Source organism: Engraulis encrasicolus, chromosome 1 (assembly GCF_034702125.1).
Source record: "Engraulis encrasicolus isolate BLACKSEA-1 chromosome 1, IST_EnEncr_1.0, whole genome shotgun sequence".
NCBI classification, from domain to species: Eukaryota; Metazoa; Chordata; class Actinopteri; order Clupeiformes; family Engraulidae; genus Engraulis; species Engraulis encrasicolus.
Window position 1 is genome coordinate 811,970 of NC_085857.1, and position 20,176 is coordinate 832,145.

At 42.3% G+C, this 20,176-nt stretch overlaps 1 protein-coding gene across 1 annotated transcript; it reads right to left on the bottom strand.

The window, feature by feature from the left end:
• Nucleotides 1-2,087: 2,087 nt before the first annotated feature.
• LOC134446308 (DLA class I histocompatibility antigen, A9/A9 alpha chain-like) lies at nt 2,088-18,521 on the bottom strand. The gene is made up of 7 exons (XM_063195658.1): nt 18,341-18,521; nt 11,846-12,103; nt 7,383-7,658; nt 4,271-4,561; nt 3,563-3,676; nt 3,401-3,448; nt 2,088-3,254 (listed from the first exon to the last, which is right to left on the bottom strand). The coding sequence occupies exons 1-7, from the start codon at nt 18,393-18,395 to the stop codon at nt 3,217-3,219; spliced, it is 1,080 nt and encodes a 359-aa protein (XP_063051728.1). The 5' UTR covers nt 18,396-18,521; the 3' UTR covers nt 2,088-3,216.
• Nucleotides 18,522-20,176: the final 1,655 nt, after the last annotated feature.

Consider the following 20,176-nt stretch of genomic DNA (forward strand, 5'->3'; position numbering starts at 1 on the left):
CAATGTCTACTTGCTACTGTCACTGTTATTATTCTATCATTGTAATGTCTACATTATTTTTTCTTTATCCCATCTTCGGTTTACATGTTCAATGTTAAATGTTGAATGTTAAATGTTCATTTGTACTGTATTTATTATTGACCACTTATTGTTACCAGTCTATCACTGTTACCTGTCCTGTCTTGCACTTATGTCAGTCTGTAAAATATCAGTCCTGTATATGTCTATGTCCTGGCATGGTATAGAGAGAAAACGTAATTTCATTTTCCTTGTATGACTTGTGCCTATGAAGAAAGTGACAATAAAAGCTGACTTGACTTGACTTGACTTGACTTGACTTGATGGTCATGGGAAGCTCAGCAACACACATGCTCACCATGCGACACCAATGATCACCCAGCATGCCTTGCTTTGTACCCACCACAGCATGAAAACAATACAGATGTAACAAAAAGAGACACTCAGGGCTTTTTCTAGCAAATGATGTTATGCGGAGCACCAGGGGGGTCACCACCATGGGAGGGGGCAACGACCCCCACTTTGAGAACCACTGTGGGACACTTTGTAGGTGGAGTGGAAGGGGGGTGTGGGGGTATGGGGGTCCTGCCCCAGAAAAAAATGTGTTTTTAAGATACAATTTCCTGCATTCTAATCATTTTTAGGGGGTCGAATGGCAAATCCCATCTGACATCTCACTCCCTCAGATTTATAATGTATGCACCATTTTTTTTTCTTTTGCATTTTATCACTGGAAATTACTGTTCAGGTGGCCGTTCATCTATGTGTGCATTCTTGGCATTCAAATATTTTCAAAACATACTTTTTAAAATATAGTATATATATATAATATAGGAGTGGCAGGGACACAGTGACGCTGTTTTCACCAGGCCTATTTTCTAACCTTTCCACTGTCTCTACTCTAGTATAATACCATGAGTGCGTCCAGTGGTTGGCTACCGATGAACAAATGTTACTGTCTTTTCAAAGTAATCCCTTGCATTGCAATGTTACTGTATTTAACATGTAAGCTAAAGTAAATTGTAATGCATCATGATCAGTTTTCAAGTCAGCAGATCCGCATAGTTCCATCAGCGTGAGCGACCGTCGCAGCACCTGTGCCCCTGTCAGGCAGTTCCCACACTTTTTTCATGAACAAATTCAAGCACTTTTCAAGCACCTCTAAACAACAATTTTTCAGTTTTCCAGCACCTTTAAATAGGTCGCCTACTAGTTGTGTTTGCCCATGTCAGGATGTTGATACAATGTCTACTTGCTACTGTCACTGTTATTATTCTATCATTGTAATGTCTACATTATTTTTTCTTTATCCCATCTTCGGTTTACATGTTCAATGTTAAATGTTGAATGTTAAATGTTCATTTGTACTGTATTTATTATCGACCACTTATTGTTACCAGTCTATCACTGTTACCTGTCCTGTCTTGCACTTATGTCAGTCTGTAAAATATCAGTCCTGTATATGTCTATGTCCTGGCATGGTATAGAGAGAAAACGTAATTTCATTTTCCTTGTATGACTTGTGCCTATGAAGAAAGTGACAATAAAAGCTGACTTGACTTGACTTGACTTGACTTGACTTGATGGTCATGGGAAGCTCAGCAACACACATGCTCACCATGCGACACCAATGATCACCCAGCATGCCTTGCTTTGTACCCGCCACAGCATGAAAACAATACAGATGTAACAAGAAGAGACACTCAGGGCTTTTTCTAGAAAATGATGTTATGCGGAGCACCAGGGGGGTCACCACCATGGGAGGGGGCAACGACCCCCACTTTGAGAACCACTGTGGGACACTTTGTAGGTGGAGTGGAAGGGGGGTGTGGGGGTATGGGGGTCCTGCCCCAGAAAAAAATATGTTTTTAAGATACAATTTCCTGCATTCTAATCATTTTTAGGGGGTCGAATGGCAAATCCCATCTGACATCTCACTCCCTCACATTTATTATGTATGCACCATTTTTTTTCTTTTGCATTTTATTATTGGAAATTACTGTTCAGGTGGCCTTTCATCTATGTGTGCATTCTTGGCATTCAAATATTTTCAAGACATACTTTTTTAATAAGCTATAAAATGCATTTTACAATGCAGTGCAGTGCCCAATGCAAAAAATGTCCATTTCCCAAACTGCTCTAATATGGATACATTATTACATTGTATTACATTACATTACATTGCATTGCATTTGGACGCTTTATAACCAAAGCAACCTACAATTGAGGACATACAGTAACCATAGCCAACATCACTAGCAGATGCAAAGTGCACAAGAAATATACAGAACAACAAGCAGGCCTACAGGAAATATACAGAACAACAAGTACAGATGCTGGTTAGGTATGTTTTTTTCAGTAATGCAGTAAACACACACAGGCCTACATCATGTCAAGAGTCTGGCCTGGGACTAGGGCAGCTCAAGCATTGAAGGGTTGGTTACACGGAAATGTTTTTTCTAAGCTAACGACAGATTTGCGACGCGTTCCCCTGTCATAGCTACATGATGCCGTCGTTCTGAGTAGCCTCGAACGATAGTTTTGGAAAATGGGTTCCAGAGTGAGAAAATCTAGAAACGCAGTCGTTCGCGTTGCCATTGTTACAGCCAAAACGGATTTGTTTAGATCTGCGTCACAGCCACATGGCCAAAACCAGTGATGTATCCTCTGCAGTGACCACAAATACTGGCTTTGCGCACAACATTCATTAGGCTACATGCACAATGGCATCACCAGACAACTGTTTGTGTGGACTGTGGAGGCTCTCTTTCATTTCCACCACGGCAAATATTCTACTCATTTCAAACTGCCCTGTGTGGGTCACTCTTGTTAAAAAATCCCCAGTCCCTATTTGAATGGTTAGTCTTGCTGCCTCTGGGAGACCGTTCCACCACTGAGGACACACACAGTGCTTAATTTGTCAAGTGGGAGGTCCCGGAGTGCAGAGGATGGGTGGCTCCCCCCTGAGGGGGTGTCTGTCATGTCTTTCCCTGAGGTTCCGGAGCACTCGTCTGAGGTTCCGGAGCTAGCTCCCCCTTGCTTCCCCCTCAAATTAAGCACTGGACACACATCAGTGACATCAGGGCTCCTTCTGATCTGGCTGATGAGGCTGCTGGGCTGACTCTGAAGTGCAGCCAGTAAAGCCTCTGCCAGCATTTCCTACTTTGTCGTCCAAGCAGCAGGTTCTTCGCATCAAACTCATAATTCGGTGCCTTCAATCTCCTCTCTTTCTGAGCCTTTCGGGGAGAAAAATGTTTAAATCAAATTTAAACACCTCTATCTGTGTTATAATGATGTTAGACATATTTCCATTGACATTGTAGCTTGCTGAATGTCATGGTATGCTTTGTACAGGAGTGTATGTATTGGAAATGTCACTTACTTTGAGTGGGTGAGTAGTTACTTTGCAGAGATGTCTGAGAGCCCTTGCCTGTTACAAAAGTACACATTCAGACAAGACGGCAAAAAAAAAAATCCATGCACAAGTCAGACTTATTAGTTAGACAGAGTTAATTGGATATAAACTAATTAGACAACAGCTTACCTGTTTTCCTCTTGCAGCATATAATGATGACCACACTTGTTCCAAGAAGGCAAGCAGCAACTGCTCCCAGTACAGACAGCGACAAGGTTGTAGTATTCAATTCCCTGTGATGATCTTAAAGGGACAGTTTGGTCAATTTCAACATGCAGTTGTAATGCTCACACTACACTGGACTTGTCAGTGCCTGAGATTTTTTTTTCTTCTTCTTCAGCCGTTTCCGAGATCCTGGTCCTTGTAATGGGGGCAGCTCTTTGTTTACATTTCAAAAAAACATTTTTATTTATTCCCAAAAACATCCAAAAGGTTATAAAACATCAGTAGACAACTAGCAAACAGCAGTACCTTTTGGGAAAATATTTGGAGTTGGCCTATGTTTCATTTTTAAAAAATGTAAACAAACGCTGCCCCCATTAGAATTGCTCATATCTCGGAAAGGGCTGAGCCGAAAAATGTGGCATCACCAGGTACTGACAAGTCAAGGGTAGCGTGAGCAATACAACTGCATGTTGAAATTGACCAAACTGTCCCTTTAACACACACACACACACACACACACACACACACACACACACACACACACACACACACACACACACACACACACACACACATACACAGTTAAGCACATCCATGCACCACGCCAATGTAGATACACACATTACAAATACAATTACAATTACGAGAGCCCTACAAATGAACCAGTTATACCTAAATCAATGTTGAGTTTGTTGTCCAGGCCGAGGTGTTGAGCTGCGCAGGTGTAGCGGTGCTGCTGTAGCTCCTCTGTGCTGACCTCCAGGCTCTTCCTCATCTGGTACGTTTCATCTCCATTAGGTAGCAGCTCCCCGCCACTGATCTGGTGGTCAGAGACAGCAGGCTGGCCATCTCTGAGTATGGTCAGGTTGATGTGACGCGGATAGAAGCCTGTTGCCAGGCACGTTATCTTCACCGATCCAGAAGGTGACTCTGCACTTTGGAAAAGCCTCAGTCTGGGCTTGACTGTAAAGCACAAATCATACCATCAGGGCCAGATTAAAGGGACACTCCACCCATATGCATTAGGCTTTCCATTGCTAACCCAGTCATACTTTTGAATGGTTGTGCAACACTCTCTCAATTCCCCCTGAGACAGGAGAAATCCGTATTCACCTCTTAACACTTCCTCCTACAATGATGTAAAAATCGTAGGAGGAAGAGAGGTGGATTTCTGTTGAGACTACAAGCCTTTTTCCCATCCTTTCAACCCCGCCCATAGGGGGTTGGACCTGATGCGCTAACAGACCTATCACAGATCAGTGTGCCAGTGCTTTTGAAATCACTGGCATTGAGGCTCCAGTCGGATTCATACTTGGCGTGACTGGCGCTAGTCTCCATCATACCTCACTCGCGACGATGGCGCGCGCCGTCACGTGACCCAAAATGACGTCACACGCCGTGGCGCGAGCTGCCGTGTCGCGAGTTCGTGCACCCCACATTTTTTGTAACTTGGCGTGCGCCACCAGCGACCATGTAGGCAGGCAGACAAAGCAGGAGTTGCGAAGAGAGGCTACAACTACTGTAGGCTACTACAGAATGGATTCTGCATCATTTTGAGGATAATAAAATGTCCTAGAGAGTTATTTTATCTTCTCCCTTAAATGTTGTTCAGTGAAACAATTGTTTACTTTGTTCAGAAGCACGTTGTGTTCGGCGATCTATTTATAAATTTTGCCGCCAGAACAATGCTCTCACATGGTCTTGGAATGATCTGGCAATGTAGGCTACAACAAAAATCTATGTTTCAATGTGGTAAGTCACAAGTCAGACGTTCAGTAGCCCTACAGCAGCCGTGTTTGGCTTTCTATTTTATACATCCGTAGAACTCACGCTGCGAGTTGCGAAAGATACTGCCGTTTCTCTCATGAACAGCAGGGGGCACTTCCGAAAATGCGAGCGAAAGTCTGTTAATGGCGCTTTTGAAGTATGTATAGTCTGGCGCAAGTGATGACGTCATTAATAGTTCTCGCGCCAAACGCGTCAAAGTGCGCGCGTGAAGTATGCAGAGCCCTTTAGTCACTGGCAGAGCTGCCTGGGCGTGGCCTGTGGATCTTGAGCATTGCAATGCATTATGGGGATCGATGTCACAAATCCACAAGCACTAAAAGGTTTCTGCCTTTTCTTGGCCAAGAAGGCACCAAATTAGAAAGTTATGCTACTATTCTACTACAAATATAACCCATTTTCAATACATATTCATGTCTCCACTGGTGGAATGCCCCTTTAAGATGCCCTGGGGCCCTAGGCTACAGGTTTCTGTGGGCCCCCACGGAAAACAAATTTCACGACTAAGTCATATAGACAGTGTCATAATTACAAGCCAGGAATTAAGGATAGCATGTCTACCAACTGGACTCAACTCAACAGATGACATTTTCAATATTGCATCTTGTCACAATTCTGCACATTTTAATTTTTGCCCAATTAGGGGCCTCCTGGCAGGTGGGGCCCCCTAGGCTGCAGCCATATCTAGCCTGTGGGGCCCCTTGGGGGGCCTAGGCTGCAGCCATATCTATCCTGTGGGGGCCCCTGGCAGGTGGGGGCCCTAGGCTGCAGCCATATCTAGCCTGTGGGGGCCCCTGGCAGGTGGGGGCCCCTAGGCTGCAGCCATATCTAGCCTGTGTGGGCCCCCCCCTGGCAGGTGGGGGCCCTAGGCTGCAGCCATATCTAGCCTCTGAGAGAGGGTGTACAGGAAACATCATGTGGAAATCATTGGCTGTGTCTCAAATCACACACTTATGGCAGTGCACTGACAGTCAGTGCATAGTGCAGACAGTGCACTGAGGTCTTTAGTGCATAGTGTCGTGGAGAAATTTGAGCACTATGCACTGTGCCCTCGCTGGAAGTGACGGCTGAGCATGGCACTAGCTCGCCAAAATATGAGTTGGCTACTGGTTACAATGCACAGCGTCTGGTGCTTGTATTTCCATGTCCTTCAGCCCAAAGGACAACAATCACACATACAATACTTTGGTTGGCATGAAAAGGTTGGTGTCCCATCAACATTACTTACAGAATTAGGAGACTGTTGACCAAACTCTTCTACTGAACTGAATGTCACATTTCCTCCCTGTCATTGTCAACATGGCCGCCGTTTAGTGCGTGCCATAGAGGTAGAAAATAACACTAGAGAGGACACAGCAATTTGCGACAGCACTGGGAAATGGCAGCTGGAGCTTCCCAACTTCCGTAGGTAGTGTAGGTACTTTCAGCCAATGCAAGTCAATGGAGAACACGCCCACCCCTGTCAAGAAATTAACTAAAACTGTGTAAATATAAAGTAACACTTTAATCAAAGACCAGATTTGAAATGTCAGGCTACATATCTACTGAAATCATATGAGTCGATAAAATACATTTAAAAATCAAATAATATGTTTTATGAACACAGTTAGCAACACACTTTAACTATTGTCCTTGTATAGTGTGTTGATGGACATTTTCACATGATTAAGCCATTTTTGACAGAGGTGAGCCTCGTTCTCCGTTAATTTCCATTTCTCTGATCTACCTACAGATAATGGCTGCTACAGATTGCCGTACAAGGGGGGCGGGGTCCTCTCTAGTGTTATTTTCTACCTCTATGGTGCGTGCAGTGTCCATCATTCAAGCACTGCATTTTTCCGCCATTGTTAGGGGATCATCCTGGCACTTTCAGTGCACTGGCTCAACTGACATTTTCAGCGTGAGCGCCCTAGGCACTGAAAAACAGTGCACGGAGTGCACAAGTGCGACATTTGAGACACAGCCATTGAGGACATAAAATCAGTTCTACAGACATTACCTCGTCTCAGTACAACTTTCTGGTATTTCTTGAGGAAGGTCTTGAGAGTTTTTATGCAGACTGGGAGGTAAAAGGATATGTACAAATGTTTCACAAATTCAACTTTTGTTTTAGTCAACTTCATTGACCATGTGCTCTCAAGACTGTAGGACTCTTCACTCAAAATTTGCAACTTCTCTGTTTTGACTCCATTGAATGCATCTGAAGACATCATTTGATGGTCTTGATCTTGATCCGAGATCTCACAACCAACGAGCCTCTGCTGAACATTTAATCCTGAGGAAGCCAAAAACACGTTTTAAGACCTAGGCAACACAAGGTTAGACTACCTCTTGGCACGTGGCAACTCTGTGTAGTTCCACATACAGTAGATTTGGGTGCACATGACAAAAAATATATGTACATTATTTGAGTCAAACGCCCAATCAGACTGTCCTTATGCAAAACATGAATTTCATGCGATTGCAAAAAAAAGTAGGCCCATACGACTTTGTTGCTGTCGACCAACGTTGACGGAAGCACGTGAGCGAGAACTTGTTGTCACGATGTGGGTGTTATTAAATACAGCGCATTTACAGTTGGCCACAAATATGAACGAGACGATGAGCTCGCACCGATTTGCTCTACTAACACACCACGTGTGAGGAGTGGGGGGACAGGCAGTGAGGAGGAGCTGAAGTGGGGACCTGCGCAAACTTGTGTAGAGGTGTGAGACAAGACCCATATACACGTGAGTGAGTTGTTGACCAACCAGTTCATGGGCGCATGACCTTGGAGGCAGTCCGCAGACGAGTATTGAAGGGGATAAGCAACTGCAGAGGTTGCAAGATCTGACTGCAGCCGCATTCATCCCGCGATAATTTGACACCATGTGACATGTCACCTCGTCAACGCAACATCGACGAAATTTCGAAGTTTGACAGGAAATCTAACCGTCATGCAGCATTTTCATCCAGGGTGCATTGCTGTCTAAATGCGCATGTATGCGTTGACGACATCTCGATCGCACCTAGTGCATTCCGCCTTGAGGTGTGACGTCTTTGCACGTCAGCCTAATTAGTCACACCCAGTGATTGGATACTCTTTATTAGTCACGTCCCGTGATTGGATATTCCGTAGAGTTCACCGACAAGTATCTAATCCAATCACTGGGTGTGACTAATTAGGCTGATACACTTGGAAGTGCACTGCACTAGGTTTTGCGTCATCCTAACACCATGGCATGATGGCATGTTGGCCCATCCAATATCATCTAGGCGAATCTTCTTTACACATTAGGTGCGATCGAGATGTCATCAACGCATGCATGCACATTTAGACAGCAATGCACCCTGGATGAAAATGCTGCATGACGGTTAGATTTCCTGTCAAACTTCGAAATTTCGTCGACGTTGCGTTGACGAGGTGACATGTCACATGGTGTAAAACTATCGCGGGATGAATACGGCTGCAGTCAGATCTTGCAACCTCTGCAGTTGCTTATCCCCTTCAACGCTCGTCGGCGGACTGCCTCCGAGGTCACGCGCCCATGAACTGGTTGGTCAACAACTCACTCACGTGTGCATATGGGTCTTGTCTCACACCTCTACACAAGTTTGCGCAGGTCCCCACTTCAGCTCCTCCTCATTGCCTGTCCCCCCACTCCTCACACGTGGTGTGTTAGTAGAGCAAACCGGTGCGAGCTCATCGTCTCGTTCATATTTGTGGCCGACTGCAAATGCGCTGTATTTAATAACACCCACATCGTGACAACAAGTTCTCGCTCACGTGCTTCCGTCAACGTTGGTCGACAGCAACAAAGTTGTATGGGCTTACTTACACGTTTCTACACAATGCTGCGCATGCACCAACATGCTGGGTGGAGCTGAGATAACAGCAGCATTCCCCATTCAATTTGAGGCGAAATTCCTGGCACATCTTGGCAGAAACTGGGCCAGAAATACCACATGACGTGTTACACATTAGCCTACATATTGGTTATGGGGGTTATGGTTTATTTCGCTAATTGAAGATTTGGCCAGGTATGAAATGTGCTTAAAAAGTTCAGTGAATGTCTTTCTCAACTATGTTCAGACAATGACACATTGCATCAACAGTTTTGTTTTTCCGAAAGTTGGCTGTGTAGTTTGTCACATGTATAATCGTTTTTCATGTCACAAAAGCACACAGATAATCCTTGTGACTTATTAAAGAACTGTGCAACTGTGCAATGAAAAACTACATGACTGTCACCAGCTGCAAGCCCAAACATTGCAATTTGCTAAGCTGATTTTCCTTTTATTGTATGGCTGTTTGCATACTGATGGCACATCAAAATGTGATAGGTGGCAGTATCAGTAACTTGGACAAAATGCTCAAAGAGAAAACGTGCAGAGCAAAATGCATAGATCTGGGAAGCTATTTTGTCAGCCTAATACATGGATTTTTCTGTTTTGATAATACCTGAATACGCATGCAGCCAGGAATCCCAAAAAGGTGGCTCAGTGTTTAACATTGGAACTTCCATTGGACCAGTGTAGTGCGTGGTTATAACTTGTTTTCTAGTCGGCTAGATGTTGTAGCGGTTTCTCTGGTTTCTGTATTCCTACCGACTCCATTCTGGGAGAATCTTAACGTGAGTACATAAGAATCAATTAAATTAAGTTATATTGTATGACGTCACGTGAGGACAACCAGAGGCGGTTTAGATCGAGACTGGACAGATGGCGGCCATCTTGTTGACGCCTTCGGGGTGCTATTTCGCGATTAAGTAGACCAGATCTGAGAGTCAATGGGAAAAATGAATGGGGAAATTGAGTATAGGACCATATGGTTGAAACCACCTTGAACAACTGATCAATCTAGACTGCTTGGTTGTGTTATACGAGTCAAAACAAAGCTTTTTAAGCCACTTTTCTCACTGTTTTTTTGACAGAGCGCGGGCGCAGTAGTTCCGTAACGGCACGAGAGCAACGGCTTTTCACAACTGAGCATGCGCATCATTTCGCGTGCGCCGATGGAGCCAGATGATTGGATCACTGGCACCGCAGCTCAGCAGGCGGGAGATGTGCGGGTAGATGCCATATTTGCGTTATGAATCTTCACCGTTAATTTCTATGTACGATCTATGTACGCTGTCCCATCTCACCTTCCTATCAAAATCTCTGGGACAACTTTTGAATGACGGCAGCTTCCAAACAATCAGAGGCTGCCTCCAACTGCGAAACCTGACGCCTTGTCAGCAGTGCACTTTGCAACACAATATAGCGTTTTTTAGGGAGCAAGGCAAATAATTCCGAGGGACATGATAGTAGGCCTATGTTCTTCCAAACGGTGTCACCGACAGTACAGCGTCCGAGCAAGTGGATAAAATCGCCAGCCAACAAGACAACAGGTCCTTGTCATACAATGTACAGGGCTCCAATGGGACTTCCAATGATAAACACCTAGCCGCCTAGCATTTTGGAATCCCTGGCTGCGTACGCACTTAAACGTTTACAAACACTGAGAAAGTAAGTAGCCTATAGCTAACGTCAAGATGGATCAATCCAGTGTATTTCACAGTAGTCATGAGAGCGAGCTTTAGACCAAACAGATAATCAGTTTACTCTAGGTTGCCTAAACCATTGAGAATAATGGTTTTTACTTTGTAGTGTTGACTTGACGTACCGAGTGATGCCACTCCGAGCAAGCTAAATATTAGGTTTCTGATGGCTACGAAGTGTCTTTTCCGATGATATTTCAGCCGTGTTAGGAATAGGATGGAGATAATAATTCTACCAGGTGTGATGTCTAACTAGATTTCATTGCACAGTTCTTAACAAGTCATGAGGCTTACCGTCTGGGTGTGTTTGTAGTGTATTCACGACACAAGCCGAAGTGACTAAGCTGATTCTTGCCACCCACCGTCGGATGGAAGGTGAAAAGTGTAAACAGTGACGTCATGCATGGATTCTCCTATAGAGCTTGAAAGTGATGTCACTTCCCCCGATTTCATGGGACCTCAACAGCGTTTTTAGCCGAAAATCGTAGCATGTAATCCAATTGCGGTATTAAAATGATATTTCGATCCCCTTCGAGTTGTGCCACGAGCTCAACATAAGTTGTTTCTGATATTTTTGTTTAATTTTTCGTACGAACCCCCAAACTTTTTAGAAAGCTGTGTTTCTTCACATTTTTCATGCAGACGACCTCGGAACAAAACATTGATACTTCTGCACGAATAATCTTTATCTAGCCTCTTTAACAGCATATTTGTAGCCCAGCGCATATAATGACTGAGATCAGAAGATATTTACTCGCAACCATGTTGTTTGATGGTCAGCTTAGGTCCCGTGAAATGCGGAACTAAGGGGCAGAACTTTCAAGCTCTATAGTTCACATTCAGACAGAAAGACAAAGCACTTTGGAGAACTGGAAATAGCCTACTCATACCTTCAAAGCTGTGAGGGTACTTTCTCTGTAAACAAGGATTTTTTCCATACCTTCTGAGCTGTTGAGCCGGTCTTTAAACATATGTACTCTTCTTCTCATGCTCTGAAACATGTCTTCAAAGATAATGGAACCGTCTCGTAGATATTGAGTGTCATTGTCCCCACTTGAGGGTCTTGTGTTGATGAGTCCAGTCTCGTTTGAATAAAAGAATCCCACCTGGACATCATCCAGCATCAGCACCACGTTGAATGGTGGAAACTGTGTATCTCCCAGGATATACGTTGCAAACACCCACAGTGAATGAGAATCTATACACAAATACAGTATATCACAAGTACAATCAGAATCTATACACAAATACAGTATATCACAACTACAATCAGAATCTATACACAAATACAGTATATCACAACTACAATCAGAATCTATACATAAATGGGTGGTTGACGTTTAAGGGCGTAACGCCAAAAAAAAAAAAAAAGTTTTTCCAATTCCTGAAAAAAATGATGGAAAAAAATTGGAAATAAATAGAAAAACATAAAGCACTTATAGGTCCGTGGAATTTCGCCTTATTTTTGCCATTTTTGGGAAAATGTGTCCTGCTTCAAGACATTGCATAGGCATGTCACACCGCAGGAAAATGAAGTCACACCACAGGAAATGATCACTGCATTATGGCCATTTTAATCCTTTTGTATACATCTTAATATGTGTTTTCATTTATATAAAAAAAAGTTTTTTTTTCCTTCTATAAGAGCAGTCACGCCACAGGACACCATAAAATGAACCTAAGCATTGTGTGTGTGTGTGTGTGTGTGTGTGTGTGTGTGTGTGTGTGTGTGTGTGTGTGTGTGTGTGTGTGTGTGTGTGTGTGTGTGTGTGTGTGTGCGCGCGCGCGCGCGTGCGTGCGTGCGTGCGTGTGTGTGTGTGTGCAGAGGTGCATCTAGGCAAGGCAGGCAGCCGCTTGGGGCCCCCAAGCCCCTAGATAGTGAATAACAGTCCATACCACACTACAGTAGTAGTGATTTTAGTTCAAATGTTCATTCTTTTGCGTTTTTGCTTGGCGCCCCACCTGACCCAGAATCTCCTGTGTGTGTGTGTGTGTGTGTGTGTGTGTGTGTGTGTGTGTGTGTGTGTGTGTGTGTGTGTGTGTGTGTGTGTGTGTGTGTGTGTGTGTGTGTGTGTGTGTGTGTGTGTGTGTGTGTGTGTGTGTGTGTGTGTGTGTGCCAGCACAGCTTTGTGGAGCCCATACAGTAAGGGACCTTATATGGAAAACGGTTAAGTGTTGGATAGAAGCAATTTGGTACATATGTTCCTTGAGTGATTTGAAGACATCCTAGAAGGGGTGCCCCCAAAAAGAAAGAAAATTCATATAATATAAATGTATTGTAAATTGTCCATAGATACATGTTTTTGTCTAATTGGTACTTTATAGTGAGATAATTAAGGTTCTGTGGCGTACACATCATCAACCAGCCTTTATATTGTGGAAATCCAAGATGGCTGCCAAACACTGGCCATTATGCTACAAAGCATAGAGGTAGAAAATAACACTAGAGAGGACCCCGCCCCCCTATTTACGGCAATCTGTAGCGGCCATTATCTGTAGGTAGATCAGAGAAATGGAAATTAACGGAGAACGAGGCTCACCTCTGTCAAAAATGGCTTAATCATGTGAAAATGTCCATCAACACACTATACGGACAATAGTTGAAGTGTGTTGCTAACTATGTTCATAAAATATATTATTTGATTTTTAAATGTATTTTATCGACTCATATGATTTCAGTAGATATGTAGCCTGACACTTCAAATCTGGTCTTTGATTAAAGTGTTACTTTATAGTCACACAGTTTTAGTTAATTTCTTGACAGGGGTGGGCGTGTTCTCCATTGACTTGCATTGCCTGAAAGTACCTACACTACCTACGAAGTTGGAAAGCTCCAGCTGCCATTTCCCAGTGCTGTCGCAAATTGCTGTGTCCTTTCTAGTGTTATTTTCTACCTCTATGCTACAAAGTGTCATATCACCTGGAAGAAGATCTAGAACAGGGGTGTCAAACTCAACTGACAGAGGGCCAAAATAAAAATCTGGGACGAAGTCGCAGGCCGAACTGACTAAAATTGTGTGAACGTAAGCTTCATACTCATAGTTAAATTTCTCACACACCTTTTCCCATCATGTATGGTAGTTCAAATGTGTCTGCACATCCTGTGACAAACCATATTTCATGTTCAAGTCTTATTACGCTATACATTAATGGTGCATATAGGCCAACTGTAATACAGATCTGAAATGATCTCGCGGGCCGAATAAAACACCTCCGCGGGCCAGATTTGGCCCCCGGGCCTGAGTTTGACATCCCTGATCTAGAAGATCTACAGCTATAATTCTGGTGTCTATTCACAGGATTTCATGGTCTAGGTATCCATTAGTTTTTTTCCATTCAGTGTATCAGCAAATCCAAAATGGCTGACAGCACCGTCATGTTATGTGTATGTCTTAAGCAAGTGTTGCTCAGGGACGCAAAATTAATTTCAGTGAAAACTGACAAGTCTAATCGTATCGTATTTATTTCATTTTAAGGTCTAGGGAAATTGATTTATGAATACGGAAGGAATGATGCATACTAAATGTATATTAGAGTATAGTAGGATACATTTATCAATCCTGTTCATTTTCTTCTTGGATAGACACAGTTTAATCCCGCCCTCTGGAATCTACTCTGAACTTTATTGTGTTTAAATTCTGTAGAAAGAGGTTAAAACGGTGTCTGGTCATCATTCAGATAATGATTAGAGGTACCATCACAAACTTACCCAGACCCGCATTACTACCATGAACTTTGAACTATGAAACACATATTGACCATCTTCTTAAAAAGCTTAGACCAACGCAGAGTTTGGTAACACTTTATAATAAGTACCCCTTTTTAAGCATAATTTAAGCCTTAGTTAAGCCTTATTTTAACATTGGGTAACCCTTAGTGAATCACGAGTTAGTCATTATGTAAGTATTATTTCTCATTTCTTAATCATTAACTACTACCGTTAGTAAATGGTTTATGTGTGCTGATGTAACTGTTCGCTAAGCAAAGTTAAGCCTTAGTCAAGCCTTATTTTAACATTAGTTAACCCTTAGTGAATCACAAGTTAGTCATCATGTATTTCTTGGTAATTATTACAAACTGTTAATTAATGATTCGTTTATGGTGATTGAACTTTCTGCTAATCATTAGTAAACCATCATTAAAATGTCAGATAACCCTCCTTTATTTATGAAAAAAAACATAATCTCTTTGTTGTCTCCCACCACCTAACCGTTAACAAGTACTATTAGGTATGTATGGTAATGGTTCGTAAACTCTTGTTTTAGCATCAGCGAACTCTTAATTAACCCTTTTGTAATGGTTAGTGTGTGATGACTGGTAACATGGCAAACAGTAAGTTGAGGCTCATGTGACTGCCCCTCATGGATGTTTCTGGACATTAACAAATGACTTGATAATAAAGTGTTGTAACTCCTTGATAATGCTTAAGCAATGCTTAACAAGTCATCTGTTAATGTGTTGTAAAGTCTTAGCAGGTTTTCACTTTAGAACAGTTCCCCAGATATTCTTAAGTAATGGTAAATGGACTATGTGTATGTGTATGCCTCAAATTCACACAGCGGTGACCGAGGCTGCCACACGAGATACCACCCTGCCACCAGGAGAAACTTGGGGCTAAGTATCTTGCTCAAGGACACACTATGGAGACAAGCCGAGTGGGGCTCGAACCTGAAATCTTTGGGTTGCTGAACTGCTCCTCTACCACCTGAGCTACCACCGCCTCAAGTAATGAGTTGTAACTCTTTGGTAATGCATAAGCGATGCTTAACAAGTCATTTGTTAATGTGTTGTAAAGCCTTAACAGGTTTTCACTTTAAAACAGTTCCCCAGATATACTTACAGTAAGTATTGGGTTATAAATCCTTGATAATGCTTAAGCAATGCTTAACAAGTCATTTGTTAATGTCCAGAAACATCCATGAGGGGCAGTCACATGAGCCTCAACTTACTGTTTGCCATGTTACCAGTCATCACACACTAACCATCACAAAAGGGTTAATTAAGATTTCACTGATGCTAAAGCAAGTGTTTACAAACCATTACCATACATGCCTAATGGTACTTGTTAATTGTTAGGTGGTCGGAGACAACAAAGAGATAATGTTTTTTTTTTCAGAAAAAAAGGAGGGTTATCTGACATTTTAATGATGGTTTACTAATCATTAGCAGAAAGTTCAATCACCATAAACGAATCATTAATTAACAGTATGTAATAATTACCAAGAAGTACATAATGACTAACTTGTGATACACCATGGGTGAGCGGTTAGGGCGTCAGACTTGCATCCCAGAGGTTGCCGGTTCGACTCCCGACCCGCCAGGTTGGTGGGGGGAGTAATCAACCAGTGCTCTCCCCCATCCTCCTCCATGACTGAGGTACCCTGAGCATGGTACCGTCCCACCGCACTGCTCCCCATGGGGCGCCACTGAGGGCTGCCCCCTTGCACGGGTGAGGCATTAATGCAATTTCGTTGTGTGCAGTGTGCAGTGTTCACTTGTGTGCTGTGGAGTGCTGTGTCACAATGACAATGGGAGTTGGAGTTTCCCAATGGGCTTTCACTTTCACTAAGGGCTAACTAATGTTAAAATAAGGCTTGACTAAGGCTTAACTTTACTTAGCGAACAGTTACATCAGCACACACAAACCATTTACTAACGGTAGTAGTTAATGATTAAGAAATGAGAAATAATACTTACATAATGACTAACTTTTGATTCACTAAGGGTTAACTAATGTTAAAATAAGGCTTAACTAAGGCTTAACTTATGCTTAAAAAGGGGTACTTATTATAAAGTGTTACCCCAGAGTTTTTATTTCTGTTTAGAAAGTGCTTTCCTTTAAATGTCAGAGTACATTTTTACCCATCTTAGGCTATATGGTGACGTATTATATGCATATATACATGCTTCTGCCTCTCTTTTTTTTTAAAAACGCTGGAGGTGGTTTACCATGTAGCGTTGTGAATTATTACACAAACATGTCAACACAGCACTGCACATTGTAGAAAAAGGTAACATGGACTTAACCATCCATCACGCAGGAGAAAAAAACATCATGTTTATTGCAAAGGCATTGGTTGGCAAACTCCCATCATACATCAACTTTCTGTTGTCACGCCAAATCAGTTCCTATATGACACTAAGTCAGGAAATTAAATATTCTTAAATATTATTGCTGTATGCACTGAACTTGGCAAGACTAACTTTAATTCATATGCCCCACATCCTTGAAATAGGCCTAACCTCCAAAACATTTTAAACTTGGAATATTTAAAAACAACTTTAGCAGAGGAGTGTCACTGTTTTTAATCTCCTTTTTGCTGTTTTGTTTCATGTCATTCTACGTATGTCAGTTCAGTTTTGTGTCCCCCTGTATTCTTGTCTATTGTGTGCATGCTTTTCTTTTTCACTTTTCCTTTTCACTGCTTGGTGCTCGCCTGCTTTGCTATTGTCCATCAGCTTGCACCCATGTCTGATATGGCTTATGCATATCCTGCTTTTCTTGTTTGTCTAAGTCTTGTGCATGTCTTTTATGCCGTCTTGGCCAGGACACCCTTTAAGAACAGGTTTTTACAGGTATAACTCAAGGGGACCTTCCTGATTAAATAAATAAATAAATAAAAACATGCACATACACACGCGGCCGCTTCAAGGTATTTGTGGGCCCTGTAGGCGAAGAGGTACCTGGGGACCTTACCTCCCCGTCTTCTCTTTATGTCATTGGGGAGGGGCCACCTCAAGAGATATTTCACTTGATGCACTGATGGCCATCTTGTATTTGCACAATGAACACACAGGTTAATAATGATTTATAAGCCACAGAATGTTATTTCTCACAACTAGGCAAGAAAACCTGATCTTTGGACAAGTTCCTCAAGTCTTATTTTGCTCAATGAGTTTCACAGTACCAACACCTATTGACAGGCAAAAGTGCATTACTCAAATAAGTTTCTTTTTGAAAGTTATAGATATTACATTTTCAAACCATTTGTATGTATGTTTGTTCAATGGTTAATGATCCAGAAAGGAGAATTTCTTTCTGACTGACCAATCTTATTCTGACCATAATTTTCTCAGCAATTTCTTCAACTGAAATCAAGATCAGATCTATGGTTTAAATTCTCATCTACAGACTACTACCGGTTAGACACATGTAGTTCAGTCTATCGTTTATCAGATGGAGTGGTGTGTGTATTAGCACATATAACTATGCATTTAACAATGTTCGCATTGCACCTAAAGGAAGGAGAATCATGTGACTTATTTTATCATAGAATAGGCCTACATGCTACATATTTGAACAACATCCTAAATACATAGTGTATGGAACAGGACTTTAATGTTGTGCTCTTCTTTATTTTTCCCCATACAATTAAGACAACAACAGCAATCTAAAGGATCGAGCTCATGTAAAAATCTGAAAAGGAACACTTACCTCCTCTCTTTGTGACTGCAGACAAAACAAGGCATATGACATAGAACCTTATCATGATTGTGAGCTTGTAAAGGTGTTAGTTTACTCGGTGCCAAGATCAGAAAGCTAGTAAGCATTTGAAGTGTGCATGAAACTTGACCTTAACGATGGCAGTTTCCCTTTCCTTCTCTGTGTGCCTCTCCACCCCACATGATGTAGGCTAGGGGCGGGACCAGAGAGGAGATACAGCCCTACTTCCCGATTCACTTGCTTTGGCAAAACATGACCACAAGATGGCAGCAGAACACAGTAGCCTTCTAATGGAGATAAAAATAAATAAATAGAAAACCCATCTCTTTTGACATCATAACACCTTGAGTATTATCCTTACACCTCTTGATCTAAGCTAATAGTCAACTAAATCCTTTATGTAACCATTTACTGACTGATTGACCTGGTCAAATAGGGAAGGCTTGAAGTTTATGGTTTGATAAGAGCTTAGGAGGTTTGAATTGCCAGACAGATAGATCTGAATCATATCAGAGATAAATCACATTACAATGTCATTGTCTGCTGGTACACATTCACTGCATATGCGCAGATGAGATTAAAAAATCAGCCCACAAATAAATAATTAACACAGACTTTCATCAGGGTTTTAAATGCAATTGTTGGCCTCAACAAAGCTCGTGTGACCATCCTCAGTTTCAAGTTTCACACTGCTCACATTGAACTTGGGCCTTAAAGGTACACTGTGCAGGAAATGGTCAAAAAGGTACTGCAACTATGCTGCTCATTGAAACTGGGCTGCCTATTGCCAAATTTGATCTTTACATAAAGGTTTACTAAGTAATAAACAAATATTTTCTAGCATGGTCCAAGTACAGTCATTTTTGCAGCTAAAAATGGCTATCTTTGGAAATTCAAAATGGCGGACCATGGAGAAGATCCCCCTTTTCATGTATGAAAAGTGCAATTTTTCCAGTCACAATGAATACTTAGAATTTGATGGTGGTGGTAAGTATTAATGAAAAAGGTAACATTAGTGAATGGGCAGAATGAATTCTGGAAATAATCAACTAAAAATCTCACACAGTGTCCCTTTAAAATCAGACACGTCCCCATCTCAGCAGGAGGCAGGTTCAGCGCGCAAGCAAAACATTTTTTTGCAGTTGTTTATTTTAAAAAGCTTGTAAATTATATATATTATTGCACGTGCTGCATGTGCACGGTTATGTGCGCATTCTATAGATTACTCAGAATGCTATGCTTGAGCTAAATTCCAAGGTAGCAAGGTTGTTGGGGGGGGGGGATTTATACCGGGGCACAGCAAATCAATACCTGGGCACGTGCCCCTGTAAAATAGGTCTGGTGACGGCCCTTGCATTAGTCCATTTTGCAGTAAAGGGGGGCGTTGGGAGGCTTAGGATGAGATCAAGGGGGCATTGGGAGGCTTAGGATGAAATCAAGGGGGCATTGGGAGGCTTGGGATGAGGTCAAGGGGGCATTGGGAGGCTTATAATGAGGTCAAGGGGGCGTTGGCAGGCTTATGATGAAGTCAAGGGGGCGTTGGGAGGCTTATGATGAGGCCAAGGGGGCATTGGCAGGCTTACAATGAGGTCCAAAAAAAGGTTGAGAACCACTGATATACCAACACAAACATACTGAATTTAATCACCGAAAAGCTTAGGGATGTGATATCAATCTCCAATGAAAAGTTTTGTTGTTTTATTCAGCAAACTGCAAAGTCTATCATAAACAGTAGGGGGCAGTATTGTACAGTAAATCAGATATAATCTCACTGAGTTTACAGTTTACAGAAATACTCTTCTGCAGATGAGCACGCACTATACATTT